Below are 20,206 nucleotides of genomic sequence, written 5' to 3' on the forward strand. Positions count from 1 at the left end.
CACTTTAAATATGTGCTGTTTAGTATATTTCATTTATATTTCAATAAGGTTAAAAATAAGAGTGATAAAAAGCTAAATAACTAAAATGATAAAATGTAAAAAAATTAAATTCACAAAGGATGACAATGCTATGAAAATATTATGTATAAGAGTTATATAACACCTCAGTATACATTATAAAATCAACAAGGCAAGAGTAGTTATAATATATCCAATTACAAGTTTGAAAAAATACCACACATATATAACCTCATTAATTTGGTTCCACTTATCGAAAAACACTGTAAATGTCAATAGAAGTTTATTTTATTAAAATGAACTTCAGTCTCTATGTTTCCAATGCTCCAAGAACTTTCTCCAGCTTCCCTGATTTCAGTGAAAGTTGTTAACATGCTCACTGCAGAATAAAGAACATGAGGCCTGATTTCAACAAAGCAAACTGAACGATCTTTCACTGAGAACCTTTTAAGTGCCAGACACTGCACCATAAACTGGAAACATAAAGGAGAAATACAACCTAGTAAGTCACTCAAAAAGGAGCTTCTTCCACTATTCCAAGCACCCTACCCACCCATGTTCAAAATGGATTTTGAATTCTTGAGACTATTATTGCCTAAATTCAAAATACAGACAGATGCTAGGATTATGGTCTATTTGTAGGGCTTTCGGTATTTAAAAGACTTCCGTAGCAAATCTGTCTGCCAACAATTTGCCTTTCTCTCAACATTTTGTTTCCAAGTGCTAAAACATGGTCATCTTTTTTTAATCTGTGCTTTTGACCTTACATGGGTTTGCTTGTGTTTCTCCTTTCAGCGACAACCTTTCTGGTTCTTGAGACCATCAGACTTCCTGGCCAGAGCAACAAAGACATTTCACTAGTCTGTACCATTCTCAGGAATCAAGGACACTCAGTCTCAGCAGCTGGTCCTTGAATGCCTCACATTCTGGGAAGCCTCCCACTCATCGCTGTGGGTGGGCTCTCCAGGATGCCTAGCACACTCGCCTGAGCAGGACTCCAGGAAGCTGATGCTACACACTCAGTTCTTGCCCTCAGTAGAAAACTAGAACTGCAACCAAGAAGAAAAAAGTCAGATCCCATCCAACCATTAATGTGTGCATTGTGAAAACCAAAGCTTCCCTAAGCCTCTCCACCAGGTAACTAGACACTAATTCACCCTAGTTATCATTGGTATGTTAGGAAGGTAATCTATCACTCTGAGTAGCACTTGGTAAGTTCTCAAGTTCTCATGCATGCATTTCTTTATTTGATTTTCACAACCCTATGACATAGGGCCAAGAGAGAGGAGGTAAAATGTCATTGCTAAAGATGTTTTAGACATCGGCTCTATTACCATACAAGTATGATCTTAGCAAATTTTCTAACCTCTATAAGCCTTGACTTCCTCACCTAGAGCATGAATAATAATATAGTATCTGTCACTCAGAGACTTATTCACAATAGTGTTGTGAGGAATAACAGACATTGTGCCTGTGAAGTACTGGCCCATTGTAGGCACTCAAGGCCTGTTAATTACAATTATAGAAACTGCCGTCTCACAGATGATGATCCTACTGTGGCTCTAGCCTGTAAAGTCACAGAGCTCACTGGCAGAACTAGGCCTAGAAGCCAAGTCTTCATTTGTTCTGTCTCTAGGTTTTCAATGATTATCAAGGTTTCTAAAGCCCAGCCAAAAGATGTGGTCTCCTGATTTTCCCCGCAAATACCCTGGAGTCAGGATAAATGAAATCAAGGAGGGTCAGTCAGCCATGGACAGGCAAGACAATCCCCAGGCAATCAGCCTCTCTCTGCAAAGCCTACCACAAATAAAGTGCCCTGTAGGGAATTAATTAGAGCCTGAGGAAAAAGTCCTGAGCTCTTAGCAGGGCTGGATCTCTTTGATAGTCTAGCTCTAACAGAATAAACAAATCTGGGAGGACTCTGGATGCTTATGATTACAATTCTCTAATTCCCTCACAAGAGATATATATTCTGAATAACAGGATACCAAGACTTGTAATATAACTTGTATGTTTATATTAATATAATTCATTTTTATTCATCATCAAGAATTTTTAAATGAGAAGTTCAGGAATAAAAAAGTGTTTCCAGCCAAAGGATATAAATATAAAAAGAAAACACATACACACACACATTATAGTTTATACAAAGCATTCTGTCCATCTATATCAAGCCAGAACAGAATCTTCGAAAAGCCCCCATTATACCAGCAAATGTTGAAAGCAAGGAGGTTTATAGAAAGTAGTGGGACATGCCAGACTTCCTCCCCGCCGGACCAAAACAAATACAAGCAAAAAATTTTGCCTGGACTGAAAAGCAGAGAAAGGAATTGAAATTAATTTTCTCTTCAAAGGGAGTATTTGTTTAATCTGCTTATCTCAAATCAAAAGTTATTATTCTAACCATTTTGAAATGTCCTAAAGATATCTCTGAAATTTGGACATTCGAAAGTACACTTGCATATTTGCAAACAATGTTCCAAAACTTCAGAACACTCCCCAGAATTAAACATCTGCCCTGACTAGAATTATCCATCTCTGTTTCACCCTCTAGAATAAGTACGACTGTGCTCCGTGATATGTAATTTCCTCTCTGGTGGGACAAAAATCGTTTAACACCTCACATTTGGAGTTGATGCCTGGAATTCTTTTCCTTTTCAGAATGAGTTTGAGAACCTTCATCTTCAGAACTCTGATTTTCCACCGGGTATTATAACAATCAGCTAAAGAGTTCTGAAGAAAATTGCTGGGAAAAATATAACAAATTTTTAAAAATTAATCTTTGACTTGTTTTTTCATTTTAGACATTAAATATTTCCTCAAAGATGTGTGTCAGGGTCATGTACAAAGGAGCCTACTTCTTCTTTCTGAAATGACAGAAAACTGTCTGCCCAGTTAATAGACTACGACTGCCCTAACGGCTTCCTCTAGCAAAACAGTCAACTTACATGGCACTTTCTTCACTGCAATTTGAATTACGAGCATCCACTGTTGCCTTACGGCCAAAAGCTTCATCTGTAAAGTCCAGCCAGGTCTGGTTCTTAAATTTAATTGTTATTCTTTTGGCCCAGAAGAGAATACAGGGGTTTCCATCCACGGAGACATTAAGCAGGCTATGATGGCTGAATGTATTCCAAGTTTCTTTTTCTAAATGCTTTTGTCCACTCGGATTATAGAGGAGGGCCTGAATAACCAAATAAACAAAATTTAAGAGATAAATTAGTTTCTATGGCACAAAAGGCTGTAAAGTCACAGTAAGTAAAAGGACTAATTCACGATCTGTTGAAACTCTGATTTCTCTCTAGCTCCAAAGTCCATATTAACAAGTTTAATATGATGGGTACACCTGAAAGGTACAAGAACCCAGTTCCACAAAGCACCAAATTGAAAAAAAACAACAACAACAACAACAACAACTTTGCAAATAACATTATCAATATAGACTTTAAAAAGTCATTGTGCTGGGGGAGGAAGAGAGGATAGATAGATAGGTGGAGCACAGCACTATTCTGTATAATATTGTAATGGTAGACAGATATCATCATATATTAATTAAAACCCATTAAATGTTCAACATGAAGAGTGAATCCTAATGTAAACTATGGACTTCAGTTAATGATAACATATCAATATTGGTTCATCAATTTTAACAAATGTACCACACTAATGCAGGATGTTAAATACAGGAGAAATTGGAGAGGGGAGAGATTAAGGGGGTTTAAGGGAAACATCTGTACTTTTTGTTATTTTTTTTTCCAGAAACCTAAACTGCTCAAAAAAATAAGTTTATTACATTTTTAAAAGTTCACCATGGCATTAAACTAATGGCAGTAATCTCATCAGAAAATAATATCATAAGACCTCAAATAATGCAAGACTTAAAGCAATATACTAAACAAAGAAAGCAGGTTTTTAGAAATCAAGCATAATTCTCCAGACCATTAATGTCCAATAGAATATTCAGCAATATTGGGTATGTTCTATACCTGTACTGTCTGATACAGTAGCCACTGACTGTATGTAGCAATCATGCTCTGGGAATGAGGCCAGTGCAACTAAGGAGTTTAACTTTTAATTTTACTGAATATTGTTTCATTTGAATTTAAATTTAAGTAGCCGCATGTGGCTAGTGGCTACTACCCTGGACAGTGAAGCTCCAGATCATTTAATATACATAAACTAGCAAGATATTCTAACATGTTCTACATCTGAGAAGCCTTTGCTGATTTCCAGGAAGCCTAAGACAATGCACTTCAGTATCTGACTCCGGAGGTCACAGAAAAAGGTCTATATGGGAAAGAAGACCCACTTATCTAGATTAACTATTCCACATCAATTACTCCAGCCTAAATACAGATAAAAGAGAAATTTAACAAGCAGAGGCAATCCAAGCTTGCCAGTAACCAAAGATAAACTGGTACTCAAGTGATCCTGTCTGGAAAGCAACAAAAGTAAAACTTAACATTGTAATGAAAATATACAAGAGCAAGTTAAACTTTAGTTTTTTTTCTCAACTATAAGATTACCATAACATACTTCCCCATCTAAATTCAAGTGGGAATTTTATTTATTAATAGAATTATTACTATTTTCACAGTGGCTCTGACCTGATTGAAATGTGTTTAAAACTTTTAAAAGATACAATCTAGTTTCCTAACATATTCATACCTGAGCAATTGGTATTGTTGTAAAATTCTCTACTGTTTTCATATTTCCATTATTCTTGTGATCTGTCAAAAAAAATGACATGAGTACAAAGACTAAATGTCATTGATTAATATAATTCAGTGACAATAATATCCTAAGGACTGTGAAATACGCCAGACTTGAGTCTCTCTTGGCTCATAATTTAGAATACACTAGTTTAAGAGATCTTCACATGGGAAACTCCTGATGCAAGCACCAGTGTTCAGGGAAGGCCATCACAGACAAAACCCTTCCTCAACCCCGCAAGGAATCATAAGAGCAATTACAGGTCTTACCACTCTTTATAACCACTTCTTTACTTAAAGATGTTCGAGAGCTGAAACAAGAAAAAATGAAATTAAAGATGCTGAAAAATATCTACATTTCAGATCACATGAAGTTTTAAGAAATATATTTCAATTTATTACATCTCAGAGTAGAACTTTAGCCTGTCAAAACAATCCACTTTCTTTTGTTTTTGTTTTTATTATTTATTTATTTTAATTGAAGAAATGATTTAAATTTTTTTCTCCCATTTAAGTCCTCCTCCCTCCTCCCCTCTGGTAACAACTAGTCCACTGAAAACTACCCATTTTTTAATAGTGAATTTCTGACTTAAAAAGTAATATATGTTCTTCAAGGAAATAAAATTTTACAATTAAATTGTATAATACATTGTATTGTTAAGATATTAAAGCAAAAATATTCAACCTATTTCATTAAAAAGACAGACTCAATTGCCAAAAAGATATTTCTAAAAATTATGAAGATATAAATTATAATATATATCCTTACAGTGTTTCACCCTATACACACACACACACACACACACACACACACACACCACATATAATTTCCTTTTTGTAAAATTTAAAAGAGATTTTTATAAACATTCTGTTTTGGAAATTGAATATTTTTACTTAAAAACATATCTTAAATATTTTCCCATGTTATTACACATTTACGTGACATAATTTTGAATTCTATGTAGTATCGTATCACTCAAATGTATGAATTTATTTAATCAAATTCCTATTAAATATCTAAGATGTTTACAATTAATACTACATTGAACATTATTGTGCACTGTTTGTTCATAACTCTGAGAAGTTCCTTAGGTAAATTCCTAGAGATGAAATTGCTGAGTTAGAAGATACGAACATCTTTTTATCATGAAATACTATAAACATATATAAACAGAAAAATAAACCACCCTCCCCAAGTATCTGTCCTCATTATCTAGCTTTAGCAATTATCAAGTCATAATCAACCTTGTTTCACCTATTAGCTCACTTCCCCTCTTTGGTATATTTTGAAGAAAATATCAGAAATTATATCACTTAGGTATATATTTCTAAAAAATAAAGACTTTAAAATAGCAGCCCAATTATATCTATAAAGTATTAATAATTCTTCTAACATAAAATATTATGTCAGTTGTTTTAATCTCCAATGTCAAAAATGTCATAACAATTTTTAGTTTATTGTATATTTTAAAATTTTCCTAAGTTGTATCTATAGTAGATGAGAATGAAGATCAAAGTTTATACTTAGAGATTCCTAAGACTATATGTATTGCTATCATATAAACTCAACATTTTTAAAATTAGAGAAATACATATATCATGATCTCTATGCAAAACAATTTTAGCTAGTTATTAAATCTACATCATAATAAAGTGCTTTATAAGTAATTATATGGAACCAGTTACAAATTAAACGCACCATTCACTTTGTAACACAATCTTATTATCTACTGAGAATTTCTGAAGATGACAAATTGGTAACCATGTCTACCAGCTCCTGTTAATAAGTACATGCATGCATAAAATTATTTTTTCACATTATCAACTTTATTGAGGTATACTTTAAGGAGAATAAGTTGCATCCATTCAATGTGTAGAATTCGATGAGTCTGGGCATATGCATATGCCCATGACACACTGCCACAATAAAGGTACAGAATATCTACGTCCCACAAATTTCCCCATGCACTTTTAATGTGGAGAGATGTTCCCTCCACCCTCAGCCACGGGCAACTATGGACTTGCTTTCTGTCACTTTAGATTAGTTTTCATTTTCTAGAATTATAAATAAGATCATATAACATATTCTTCAGTGCTTGGCTTCTTTTTCTTAATAACTGAAATTCATTAATATTGTTACATGTATCAATAGTTCAATCCTTTTTAGTACTAAGAAAAATTTCAGTGTATGGATATACCAAATTTTGTTTGTACATGCACCCACTGATGAAAATTTATGATGCTTCTAGTTTGAGGCCACTACAAATAAAGATATAAGAACTTCTGTGTACATGGGTTTCTGTGGAATATGTTTTTGTTCCTTTTGAGTGAATATCCAGAAGCAGAATGGCTGTCATACAATACAAGTTTAATTTTATTAAAAAAAAAAAAAAAAAACCTGACAATAAATTTCAGTGTATGAGATTTTCTGTGGCTCCACATTCTTGAAACATTTGGTAGTCTCTTTAAGTTTAGCCATTCTAATGGGTATGGGTTGCTATCTCATTGTAGTTTTAATTTCTATTTCCCTGATGATTAACAATATTGGGCTTCTTTTCTTATGCCTATGACTATTAATATATTTTCTTTTGTGAAGTGTCTGTTTGAATTTTTTGTCAATTTTTAACTAAATTCATTGTCTTCTTATTATTGAGTTGAAAGAGTTCTTTGGATTCAAGTCCTATGTCAGATATATGCATTAAAAATGTTTTCTTCCATATTATGTCTTTTTTTAAAATTTTAATGGTGACTTTCAAAAACCAAAAGTTTTAATTTCTATAAAGTCTAATTTTTTTTTATTGTCTATGTTTTTTGTGTCTAAAAAATATTTTCTTAATATAACATCACAAAGATTTTCTCTTGTTTCATATAGAAATATCCAAGTATTAGCTTTTACATTTAGCTCTGTGATCCATTTTGAGTTGATACATGTGAGATAAGGTACTTGTAAAATTTTGATGTCTGGGACAAAGAAAATGTCCTATTAGATTCCAGAAATAAAAAACAAGAATCATGCCAGGCTTCAGAAAATGTATCTTGCACTCTTTCACAGGAAGCTAATGGAGGATGTGCTCCAGGAAAGTAAAGGAGAAAACCAAGAAAGAGGAAAGTATAGGCTCTAATAAACAGTGGCTCTAACTCAGAAGAAAAAAAGAAAAAAAAAAAAAAAGGATGACTATTGCACATCAGACCTAGAGAGAATCAATCCAGACTGAAGCCAGAGAAAAAAAGGGACCTAAAGAAGGGAAAACTAGAGAGAGATTTCTACGTAAAAAGAGGATTTGAGAGACTACATTACATATTAGATGAAGGGACTTGTGAAAAGAATACAGAATGTGCGTATTTTAAATATTTCAAGTGAAAAACAGCAATTTTTAACTTATGAGTAAAGAGCTGTATAAAAAAAGAAACAATTATAGTATACTAACTGGCTTATCAGTGAACAATATATGCATAGTCACAATGATGCAAGCACAGATTTAACTGAAAGTAGTACTATAACTATAGCGAGGGGAAGAGGATGAAAGAAAGAAAGGTGATGGCAGTGTTAGAGACAGAACCTTTGTCGATAATAAAAGGAAGTTGTTAGACATTGTCTAAAATGTATAAATTGAGTAATAATCTATGTATATTATTTAAATCGCCTGCACATATTATTTAAATATATGGCAGTTGTGGTGGATTGTATGATTGTTCCCGACCACCTGGAAATTATCCCAGAGATGTATATACCTCACTCCTGGCCATAAACCTTTCAGCACCTCCCTACAGGTAGAGAATATTTCCTACCCCATCATCATACTTGGCTAAGTGTCTTGGTTTGGCCAATGGAATATGAGTGAAAGCAACAGAGTGCTAGTTCTGCAGAAACTTTAAGAGGAGTTGCATATGTCTGCATATGTCTGCCACTTCTTGCCTCTCTCTGTTACGATAATGGCATGTCCAAATAGTTCTTTTAGTATGGGTCTTGGAATAGAAGACATTGGGCACAGAGCTAAAGCAGGACTTGAACAGCAGTCCATCTGTAGCTATCAACATGTAACATTTGAGAAATAAATATTTGAGGTCATAAGATTCTGGAATATTAAAGGTGTTTGTTACTAGAGAAAAGCTGACTGAACAGGAGACAATTTTTTCTATAATTTATTATGTGCCTTAGTATAATTTGATTTTTTAAAACCATGTACATGCATTACTTTGATACATTTTTCTAATTTATTCTTTTTAAAAGATGCTTTCCTTTAAAATTTTATAAATTAGCATTCAGATTTTATACTAAATCTGAGTAGGATGAGCATGAATTAGTCCTCAGAGTACCATGAAATTTAATTTCCTAAGCAGCAAAAGTGAGGCTCCGATCAAAGTAATCATGTAAGTACAAGAGAGATATGCTTTAGCCAAAAGAGCTCTACCTACCTAAACTTCAAACTCTGTAGTGCAAGTTAAAAAGTAACTAACTGAACATGTGAAAGACATACTAATGCCCAGATGATACTTCTTGAGGAGCTTCAAGCTTTCTAATATCACCATCCACAAATAGATTTTTAAAATTTCTTTGACTTGAACTTTATTCAAAAATCGTATTTCATGATACAGAATAAAGTATTCAATTTTAAAATGTCTTAATAAATGAAAAAGAAAATTATAGATATATTTTACCTAAATAAGATAAAAATTTATTGAGTCATTTGGAAATATTTAGTAAGATAGTTTAATAAATGTTTACTGAATAAAAATATATGAATGAATGAATGAATGAATGAACTACCATATCGTTAATATGCTTAGCTTGAGACTTGCTCCACTAATTAAAAATTTCCATGTGTCTACTAATGAGAAACTTTTAGTAGACAACACAGGGTATTTTCATTTCAATGACTCTGTGGTCATGAACATACAATAATGCTGCTATATTTTTTCAAATAAACTCTAACTTAGACAGGCCTTGCCCACACCCATAAGCCTGAATTAATAAGGTTTTATAGGAAGCTATAATCTCAACCAAAAATAAAATGTGTATGCATTTTTGCATCACTACATAATCTCCAGACTAAAGTAGGAACTAAAAAAATTATCTGGTTAAAATTATCTGTGTGAACGAACTGAGAAAGACAGGCTTAAACATAATTAAACCTACACTGTCACTGAAATATTCAGATCCTTTACCAGTAAAAAGGATCTCTGCAATACCTGAAAATTAATCTAAAGCCTTAGGCTTATAGTGGCTGGTGACATATTTTTGATTTACCACGTGTTCCACCGTGAGTCTCCCAGGTATGCCTTCGTGAATATGAAGGTAAAGCAGCTCCATCACTGGAAGATAACACTCCCACCATGGCCTACAAGGCCCTTAAAAGACCTCAGCCTGCTAGCTGTGCTCAGCTCATTTCACTTCTTCCCCTTTCTGCTCCAGCACACTAGCATTCCTTAGTTCAGCTCCCTGAATGCTTTAAGTTCCCTTCTTCCCTCCTCTGTTTTAGTTAGCTCCTGCTGTTCCCTCCACCTGAAATGTTCTCCATCCTCCTCTTCACCCCTGCCTCCTAGGTTTTTCCTCCATATCCTCCAGACCACAGATCAAACATCACCTCCTCAGGAACACTGTCCCTAACTATTCAAACTAGTTCAGATCCCCCTATTATGTGCACTCATAGCCTCCCATACTTTTCTTTCATAGCATGTTTCACAGTTTATTTGTAATAATATTGTTCATTAATGAGCTCTCCCAAACTAGACTTAAAGCTCCATGAAGGCAGAGACTGTACCTGTTTTGCTCCCAATTGTGGGTCCAGCAAACAGCAAAGTGCCCAGCTATTTAAATGTACCAGGTATTAAAAATGTATGTGCTACATCCATAATTGAACTCACAAACTAATGAACAAACTGAAAGGGAGGTGGAAATGAGAGATCACACAGGATGCTAGATGAGAGGAAAAAGATTTCCTTTTTGTTTAAGCATAAACCCAAATTGAGGAAGGAATATGTACAGGAAGAGTGGTGACCCCTACTCTCTCTAAGCTAGGAAACTTATAATGTATCAAGCTTATAATACACTCATCTTTAAGAATCTTGAATTGACCCACAGAGTTGAAAGATATTTTTGATTTCAGATCCATGATTTGAAAGAACATAAACAAACAGCAACTGCTGTTTCCTTCATAATGAATTAATATGCCATATTATTATATTCAAATGATCAACGGTTTATGTGATTTCTAGGGTCCCTTCTCTCAAAAAGAGAAATGAGAGTTTTACGGTTCTTAGTGTACATTTAACCAGTGTAATAATATACAAATTAGTCATTCTGTATAAACCAGGTGAGGAAACATTGCTAAGCTTTAATCATCTAAGACATATAGGTCACTTATTATTAGAAAGTGAACCTGAAAGAAAACACCAATTGATTTGGAAACAATAAGAGAAAACAAATAAAAAATGCCTGTGCTTATAGTTTTTATCACCTGGTAACTTAAGTATTCTTTAACACAAGTTTTGGTAGATCATTCTCCTTGTCACCACCACACTAAATTCTCTGATGCCTTTGTCGGGACTGCATATAATGAGTAATTAGGAGCTATGACATAAGTTCATTGCTATTCAGATTCTAAATATTACAACTTATTCATAAATCTCTATATGTTCCCTTATAAGGTATGGAATAAAGCCAAAGGACAAAGAAAATGAAAATAGAAATTTTGCTTGTTAATTTTAAATAGTATGTACTCCACACAATTACCGTTTGCTAACAGTTAAAATGATTTAACAACTTTTTCTTCAGAGAATAGGTTATATCTTTCTGAGGTTTTAAAAATTTTTCCTTACTCTCTTCTCACATAATAATAGCAGGAGAAACTGTGAAATGAACATTTAAGTACAAAAGAAACCTGAACACCGATTTGAGTCATTTTCTCATGGATACATATTTTGGTACATAATACAAATATTTCTTGGGTATTTTGAACAAATCACTCTTCCCTCTTATAACAAAGACTACTTTTTTTATCTCTTATTTATAAACTCTAGTTCAATGACTTTAGTAACTACTGAATGATCTAATCTAGTATATCCATTTTGAATTATAAACAAATGTTGCTATGCAACAACATAAAGAAATTACAGAACCACCGAATTTCACACTTGCACTGAAGTTCTCAGATGCACTGCATTAAAAGATACGCAATTACTCACCTTACATTCTTCCTGGCAAGTATCTGGTCCAAAGTTACTGAAAATCCCATACATAAAAAAATAAGTGAAAAGCTAAACAAGATTTTTCTTCCCATCAAGAAATGAATCCGTTTCTTCAAACCGAGCACATCTGTTAATTCATAAATGCAAACAGAGTAGAGGCGGTACTTTGCATGCCATGTGACTGACAACATATTTAACCAATAAAAAGGCAGCTTTCCTAAGATGTACAATGTTGGAGGGAAGATTGAGGGAGGGGCTAAAACTACTTAATTTAGAGTATAGAGTGAAACCAATGGGTCTCCTTAGGTTTGATTTTTCATCTCAATGAAAGGTAACTAGGGAGCAGATTTTTACAGAAAATCTGCCAATTAAGCTTTTTTCAGAAATTGGCATTATCCTGAACTCTAACTCTTACAAGCTGTTAAATTCCCCTCCTAAAAAATCCAAGAAGTATACATTATTACATATATTTTTCAGGTGAATAAATGAGTAAAAATCCTGAAACTTGCCTAATTTTACATATGTGTCCTAGTTCACAGTTTTCTGCTGCGTTCATGACTTCTTGTTTGATGAGAAATGTGAGTAATAGTAAAGAGCACCGGCTTTGGAGTAAGACAGCATCCAAGTGCATTCCCAGCTCCAACCCTGACTAGCTACCGGATATTAGGCAAGCTGCTTTTCCTCCTGAGTCTAGTTTACTCATCTGCAGAGTGGTGACAAAGTACTTAACTTAAAGAATTGCTGCAAAGATTAAATGAGGCCCTGGATAGCCAAAGCTATCTTGAGAAAGAACAACAAAGTTGGAGGCATTTTAAAATACATTACAAAGCTAGAATAATTAAAACAGCACAGTACGGGCATAAAGACAGACACAGTCCAATAGAATAGAATAGAGACCCTAGGAATAAATGCACACATATATAGTTAACTGATCTTCAATAAACGTGCCATATAAAGAACACATAATGGAGAAAGGACAGCCTCTTCAGCAAATGGTGCTGGAAAAACTGGATATCCATATGCAAAAAAAAAAAAAAAAAGATATTCGACCCTTATCTTACATAAAACATCAGCTCAAAATAGATTAAACACTTAAAACCTAGAGGAAAGCATGGGAAAAGCTTTATGACATTGGTCTAGAATAATTTCATAATAATTTGGGGGATATGACATCAAAGCACAGGCAATTAAAGCAAAAACAGATGCCAAGACTATATCAAACTAAAAAGCTCTGCACAGCAAAAAAATCCAACAATTATACTTATAAGTAGTAATCCAAAAGAATTGAAATCAAGATCTCAAAGAGATATTAGCATTCCCATGTTCACTGCAGCACAATAGCCAAGATGTAGAAATCACCTTAGGGTCTGTTGATAGATGAAATGAACAAAGAATATGTGATATATACATACGATGAAATAATAACTTTAAAAGGCAGGCAGGGGGTAGAATTCTGCAGTATATGACAACGTGGATGAAACTTGAGGATATTATGCTAAGTGAAAAAAGCCAGTCACAAATACTACATGATTCTATTTACATGAGGTATCTAAAATAAGCAAACCATAGAATCACAGAGTGGAATGGTGATTGCCAGGAGCTGGGGAGAAGGAACAAACAGGAAGTTGCTAATCAACAGCCATAAATTTTCAGTTAAGCAAGATTAATAAATTCTAGAGATCTGGTGTACAAGATTGTACCTATAGTCAACAATACTTTATTGAAGACTTCAAATTTTGTTGAGAGGATGGATCTCATGTTAAGTGTTCTTACCGTAATAAAATAAAATTTTAAATAACTGTCAGAGATGAATGCCTTTTTCTTCCTTCAATGCATGGTTAAATAAAGAACATCTATTGTTATTCCTTCCTTGCCAGCCTCTAATACCACTATCTCCCACCTAAAAAGTTTGAAAAAAAAAAAAACACAAAACAACAAACAACAACAAAATCCCTAAAAGTTGTTTTACACACAAAAAAAATATGATTAAGGTGCCACAATAAAGATAATCCTCCAAAATGAGTGTCAGTGTTTTTTTTGACACTTAAGAACCTTGATCTCTTTAAAGGCAAAGTACAGGTAGCTGAAAGGTGATATTTATAAGTGACATTTCACAGATGATGGATTATAGAAAGGCTGAGGACTTGACCCTGAGGAAATCCCTTCCTCACCATCCACTTTACACACACATACACATGCATGCGCACATACACACCATCTTCGAACATGACTCTCGGGAGCCCTATAGAAAATGAGAAGGGGAGATTAGAGGAAATAACTGAGGGACCTGGGGGAATGCAGAAATAAAAAAGTTACTAATAAAAATTATAAAATAAAAAGGTCATTGCCATCAGTGTGGCTTTCCACGTCCCACCTCATTCCCACTTCCCATCTTATTTCCTTTTCTTTTCTGTTCCTTCACTTCACCCAACTTATACCCTTCACCTTTCCTTTTAGTTTTCTGTCCTTTTCCTGATTCTGTGAATTTCAAGTAGCAAGACAAGTCGAAAGGAGTTTAGTCTTAAGCAGGATTGCCAAATAAAATACAGAATACCCAGTTAAATTTGAATTTCTAATAAATGACAAAAAATGTAATAATAAATATGTCCCATGCAATATTTGAGGCATGTTATACTAAATAATCATTTGTTGCTTATCTGAATCCAAATTTAACTGGACATCTTGTAATTATTTGCTAAATCTGACAATCCTAGTCTTAGGGACTTTCTACTACTCAAATTTTAATGTGTATACAAATCACATGAAGTTTTGTTAAAATGTGAATTCTGATTTAAAAGAACTGGGATGGAGCATGAGTTCTTTGTCTCTAACAAGTTTCCAGATGATGCCGATGCTGCTGGCCTGAGGACCGTCCTGTGAGTAGCAAGGATCTGTAACAGCATTGTTCAACAGAAATGTCAAGAGAGCTACATATATAATTTAAAATTTGTAGAGACACACTGAAGAAGTAAAAGTAAACAGGCGAAATTAGTTTTAATAATATATTTTATTTAACCTAATACCTCTGAAATACTATTTCAAATATAATTAATTAAAAAAATTATTAATGAGCTATTTACTTTCTTTTTATGCCCTAAGTCTGAAATCTAGTGTACAATTTGCATTTATACCTATCTCAATTTGGACTAACCAAAATTTCAAGTGCTTAGTAACCACATGTGGCTTGCGGCTGCTGTACTAAACGGTGCAAATATAGAACATCTATCTCCTCCAGCTGTCAGAGCAATGATCCTTCATGGTAGCAACAGCAGTGTTTGATCGCATTGCTCCTCAAATCCTTGGTCAGGAGAGGGTTAGAGCCCAAGCCCAAGCTGATCCCATCTGTAATAATAATAGTTCTGTGAACACTAGAAACCTTAGTGTTAGTCCTTTAGTGCTTATCATACAATAATCTTTCATGGAAACATGCTTCAGTTATATTTTCAGGCACACACACATATATATATATAAAACTTTTATCTGAAATTAAAGTATCATTTTAATGTATTTTATGATTTGATCCTAAAATTTCAATATAGCATTCTTTCTGTTGTTGAAATTTTTCCCACTTGGTTAAAAATATTTAAGGCAGAATAATTAGTAGCTAGTAGGTTTCACACATGTATTTTAGAATAGAAGTCACAGTTGAGATGTGATTATCTGAGAATAACTCATCCTGTGACTTTGGAAGAGAAGAGCAGTGACAAAATATGCTAATGTGATAACTTGTTGGCTGCAAAGCAGTAGGGTATCACCTGACTGGCATTGTACCTGCATGTTCAGATGGCTGAGCAGTGGGTTTCATTTCAGGAGAGAAACCCTCAGTTTCACCTGTCGTTTGCTATAGAGGAAGACACTATTTCTGCCTTTCAAAGTTGTTCACTATACAAACATTCTAAAGATATTTTGGAACAAAGAATAGTTAGTGACTTACTCACAAGAAAATACACAAGCAAATGCAAAAAAATTCAACAGTCTCCATGAGAGAACAAGAAGCTGTACATTCATGCTGCCTTCTTTTTAACCGGATATAGCTTGGGTTTGCTCCATTTTCTTATTTATTATATATTACTAAATGAAATATTATCTGAAAATTTGAATATCAAAATCTATCTTCACATAATCATATATGACAATATGAAATTATGTTCTCATGGGGGGAATAATGGATCTAATATAATTCTACTCTTGCCTTAAGAAGTATTTAGCATTTGCCAGACCACAGACCCTATTCATCCAAATGCTCTCAGACTGAAAATCACATGTCAGATGTTCAAAACAATTATAACAGTCTTTGCACAGATTCAAAGTCCAAATCCATCTACCTCCTACAAAGCCCTGCATGACGTGGTCCTCTCACCTCATTTTACACAGGCCTCTTTCCCACTATACTCCAGCACACTGGTCTGCACTCAGCTTCTCGATACTCATCACATGCCAAACTTTTTTGCATCTCAGTGCCTCTACACATATTGCTCCCTCTGTGGGGATCACCTTACACCCCCTACCTCTCCCTGCATCCTGTTCACCCTCATCATAACATATGTCACCAGTTGTACTGAAACATTTATTTTTCTTGCTATGAATTTATAATGTGTTTCCTCACCATAAGCCCTGCTCCATGAGGGCAGGGACTGTGTCTAAGTAACTGCTATACACCTAGAGCATAAGATGCTGCTGGTCCAAGATGGTGCTCAATAAAAAGTACAGGATAATGAATAAACCTATCAAAAAAGGTCACATAAATAATCTTTACTTTATGCCACATGGTTGTGACTCCCAGGGCCTGAATGTTTGACAACTGTAACTAGAAAAATCAACTAATTCAAGTGCTCCATCAAATTCGGTAGTTTGAAAATGTAAATGGATAAAATCTAAGTTCTATCAGTTCATTAGCAAAATACCATAATATGTACTTCTTCCTTGTGGAGGGGTATGGCTCTGTGATGGTTAATACGTTTTAACTTGACTGAGGCACCAGGTGGCCAGATATTTGGTTCAATATTATTCTGCTTATGTCTCTGAGGATATTTCCAAATGAGATTAACATCTGAATCAGTAGACTGAGTAAAGCAGATTGCACTCTCTAATGTGACTGGGCCTCATTCAGTCCACTGAAAGTTTAAATAGAACAAAAAGATGGAGTAAGGGAGATTTCACTTTATCTACCTGTCCTGGAGCAAGGATGTCAGTCTTCTCCAGCCGTGAGACTCAGACTAGGACTAGAACTACATTATCAGCTCTCCTGGGTCTCCAGCTTGCTGACTGCAGATCTTGGGAGTTCTCAGCCTCCATAACAGCATGAGCTAATTCCTATAATGAATGAGTGAATGAATATCTCCTATTGGTTCTTTTTCTCTGAAGAATCTAGACTAATGCAGACTCTTTATCAAGTTCAGACCCTAACTGCTACCATGATTTATACCAATTTTCATCAAATCATCTTCTGAGTTGATTAGAACCAGGTTAGTAAATGAAATACTTATAGGCACTTTTAATTTAAATGTTAATGTTTCTTATTTTAAATTCTCCTTCAACTTCTTAGAAGATGGATAATATGTCAAATTAGGAGCACATATTTACATTCTTGGCTCTAAAGCTAAACAAAGACAGTTTGCTCTTCCATAAATCTGTCCATTAGACAAACATTGATTGCAGGTGCTAGATGCCAGGAATACAAGGTAAAAAAGATTCAGTCCTCACCCCCAATAAGCTCCCAGCCCAACGATGTGCAGAAATGTGAACACATAATTGCTGGTGTAAACACTTTTGGGATGTTTCACCCAGCAAACCACTGGCCTTTGCTTCATGAAGTCAGTATGCAACTCTTGCTACTGAGGTCTACGAGTTATCCCAATGCCCTTCCAATAACTTGGCTTTTTTCTTAACACAACTTGAAATGGGTTTCTATTCCTTGTAATGCAAAAGAACTTTTATTGGAATGGATTCTAAATATAGTGTAATTAATAGAGGCATAGACTAGGAAGGGAGGTTTGAGGGTCAGGAAGACCCTAATAGACATGGGTCCTAGGAAGAAAAAGGCCTCTACCACTCTCAAAAATGCTCTCACTAGGGCCCCCACCTTGACAAAGATAGGAATCAGAGTTACAATTCACTAAAATAAAACTCGTATTGAGAATATGTGCTATCTGATGTTGCCCTATAGTTTAGGCCATCATCTGTAAATTGAGCAAAATGGATTCTTTGGAAAAATAACAATCAGCACACTCAGTCTGAAAGGGAGAATTGTATACAACTGCTCAGCAAAAATCCAAGATGTCGTTTGCTAAATCATTAACACAAATTTGGAAATTTTAACTTAAAACCTAAGTAAGTTTTAAAATTCATAGCCATGTGTGCACATTATTCCATATATGAAAAATGATCATATCTATAAACTAATTGCAGATTCATTCTCTTGGGTTATCTTCATAATCAGTAATGACTGCTAAAAACAACAAGATCATAAAGTAATGGTTTAAATCAGTAGAAAAATTATTCCTGTCTATAACCCCTCACTTCTTTTCTTCGTCTCTTCCTCTATTTCTTCATCCTTCTTTTTCTCTTGTTCTTTTTCTTTCAATTTAAATATCTTGTTTTACTATATTTAAAGTTCTTTAAGCAATAAAGTCTTACTAGTATAATCAAAAATTTTCACATTTACTTTTACAGTTTTAAAATTTATATATTATGATAATTTACATATTATCTTTAAATAATCTAGAAATAATCCCAGTGATTTTCATTTTACTGTGGAATGCAAAGGCCGAAAGACTGACCTCCAGCCATTCCCCATCACCAAAGATCAATTAATCTCCACTGAACTCAGACAGCACTGATCTGGTCTGTCTACCAGATTCTTAAACCTCTCCAGAGAATGAGATTCTAAAACTTAATATTCCATTGAGAGAATAAAAGTCTTTCTTTTCCTAGTGAAAAAAAATTACCTTTCATTTCTTAAAACTCAAATGTCCCTACTGAAACAGAAGCCTATTTTCTTTTGTTTGGTCATCACCAAAATTAGAGAACATCAGGAGAATAATTTTTATTTGCATATTAAAATGAGAACTCCCAGGATCTTCACCAAAGGCATCCAAAAACAGCATTGTCAAGTCTCCCTAGATACTACACAGAGGTTTAATTATAATAACAAAATTTTAAAGATCAGGACTGAATATTAGTAAGATTATATGGCACTGCATAGATATTTCTTTAGTTCCACTTTGGAATAGATATGAGAGGCAATAATCACTGTACCAAAAAAGTAGGTACATTGAGAGGATTAAGAGATCTTATTTATTTTGGATAGAGTAAAAAGTGTGTTTAATAATTTAATCAGATAAAATGAAGCACTCAACATTCATCACTAGTAGTTATACAGACCATATAATTATTGGCCTTACTTTTACTGATGCTTTTTCTCACTTATAGCTGTTATTTTAACTTGTCACATTTCCATAGCAACTAACTCTTTAATTTTTATAGTTAAAGCACTAGGAATCATTGGTAACTATTCTAAATGCTCCAATAGCAATTGCCAACATTGTTAAAACCTTTGGATGTTCTTCCTCAAAAGCTGACTTCTCTCCCATACAGTACAAAGAATTTGCATCACCCTTGACCTAAATCTCCTCATCAACTGATCTAATTTATGAACACCATTCCTTCTTAGTTGGGGGTGGGGGTGGGGGGGTCAGGATTGCTCTGAGAGAAGTCAAATAATACCCTACTGCCCCATCTGAGTGCTAAATCAACAGAAGTAAAACAAAGGGGTAAGACAAGTGGAGATGCGAACACCACCCTTATTACTGTGAAAGGCCTGGATGGAGGGCAAAATTTAGTTTGGGAGCAAAATCCCCAGAAGATGGACATGGCAGACTATCCTAGCAGCAATGGACTCTCAAGAGAGATGGGAAGGCTGCCCCAGAAGAAACAGGAGAAACGTGTGCTGTGTGGGCAAGCTGGGTCCCCAAAAGGAGAAAAGGAAGAGCTGAACATGCCTAGACTATTTTTCCTAAATTTACCACAGATTTCACTCCTCGCCTGGCTTGGAATGAGTAAACTAGCAGAGTTACAGTAATTTAACTCCGTGACTTAGAAGAAGATACTAGGAAAGGGGGAATCTTCTTCCTACCCCCACTCCTCCAACATTTTAAGAATTATCAAGCAGGATTCTTTGGTGACAAAAGATCTATTGGTTTTCATATACCTCTAATAACCCATGGATATATCAGGCTGCAAATTAAAATAGGAATACTTTAATCTTAACAACTAACCTCCTTAGTTTT

General features: G+C 34.4%; 1 protein-coding gene across 9 annotated transcripts in view; it reads right to left on the reverse strand.

Annotated features, from left to right (window-relative positions):
- The window catches only part of ATP6AP1L (ATPase H+ transporting accessory protein 1 like), a 38,182-nt gene that overhangs the window by 12,229 nt on the left and 5,747 nt on the right, over positions 1 to 20,206 (reverse strand). For 7 of the 9 annotated variants that reach the window (XM_036225855.1, XM_036225854.1, XM_016123266.2 and 4 more), the window contains 3 exons: positions 5,001 to 5,041; positions 4,687 to 4,748; positions 2,967 to 3,202 (listed from right to left, as the gene is read on the reverse strand). In XM_036225855.1, the coding sequence (XP_036081748.1) occupies positions 2,967 to 3,202; positions 4,687 to 4,748; positions 5,001 to 5,041 (339 nt within the window). Of the gene's footprint in view, positions 1 to 2,966; positions 3,203 to 4,686; positions 4,749 to 5,000; positions 5,042 to 11,915; positions 14,841 to 20,206 lie in introns of those variants that run through there. The other 2 variants (XM_036225858.1, XM_016123240.2) reach the window with 2 other exon arrangements.

Source organism: Rousettus aegyptiacus, unplaced genomic scaffold (assembly GCF_014176215.1).
Source record: "Rousettus aegyptiacus isolate mRouAeg1 unplaced genomic scaffold, mRouAeg1.p scaffold_m13_p_8, whole genome shotgun sequence".
NCBI classification, from domain to species: domain Eukaryota; kingdom Metazoa; phylum Chordata; class Mammalia; order Chiroptera; family Pteropodidae; genus Rousettus; species Rousettus aegyptiacus.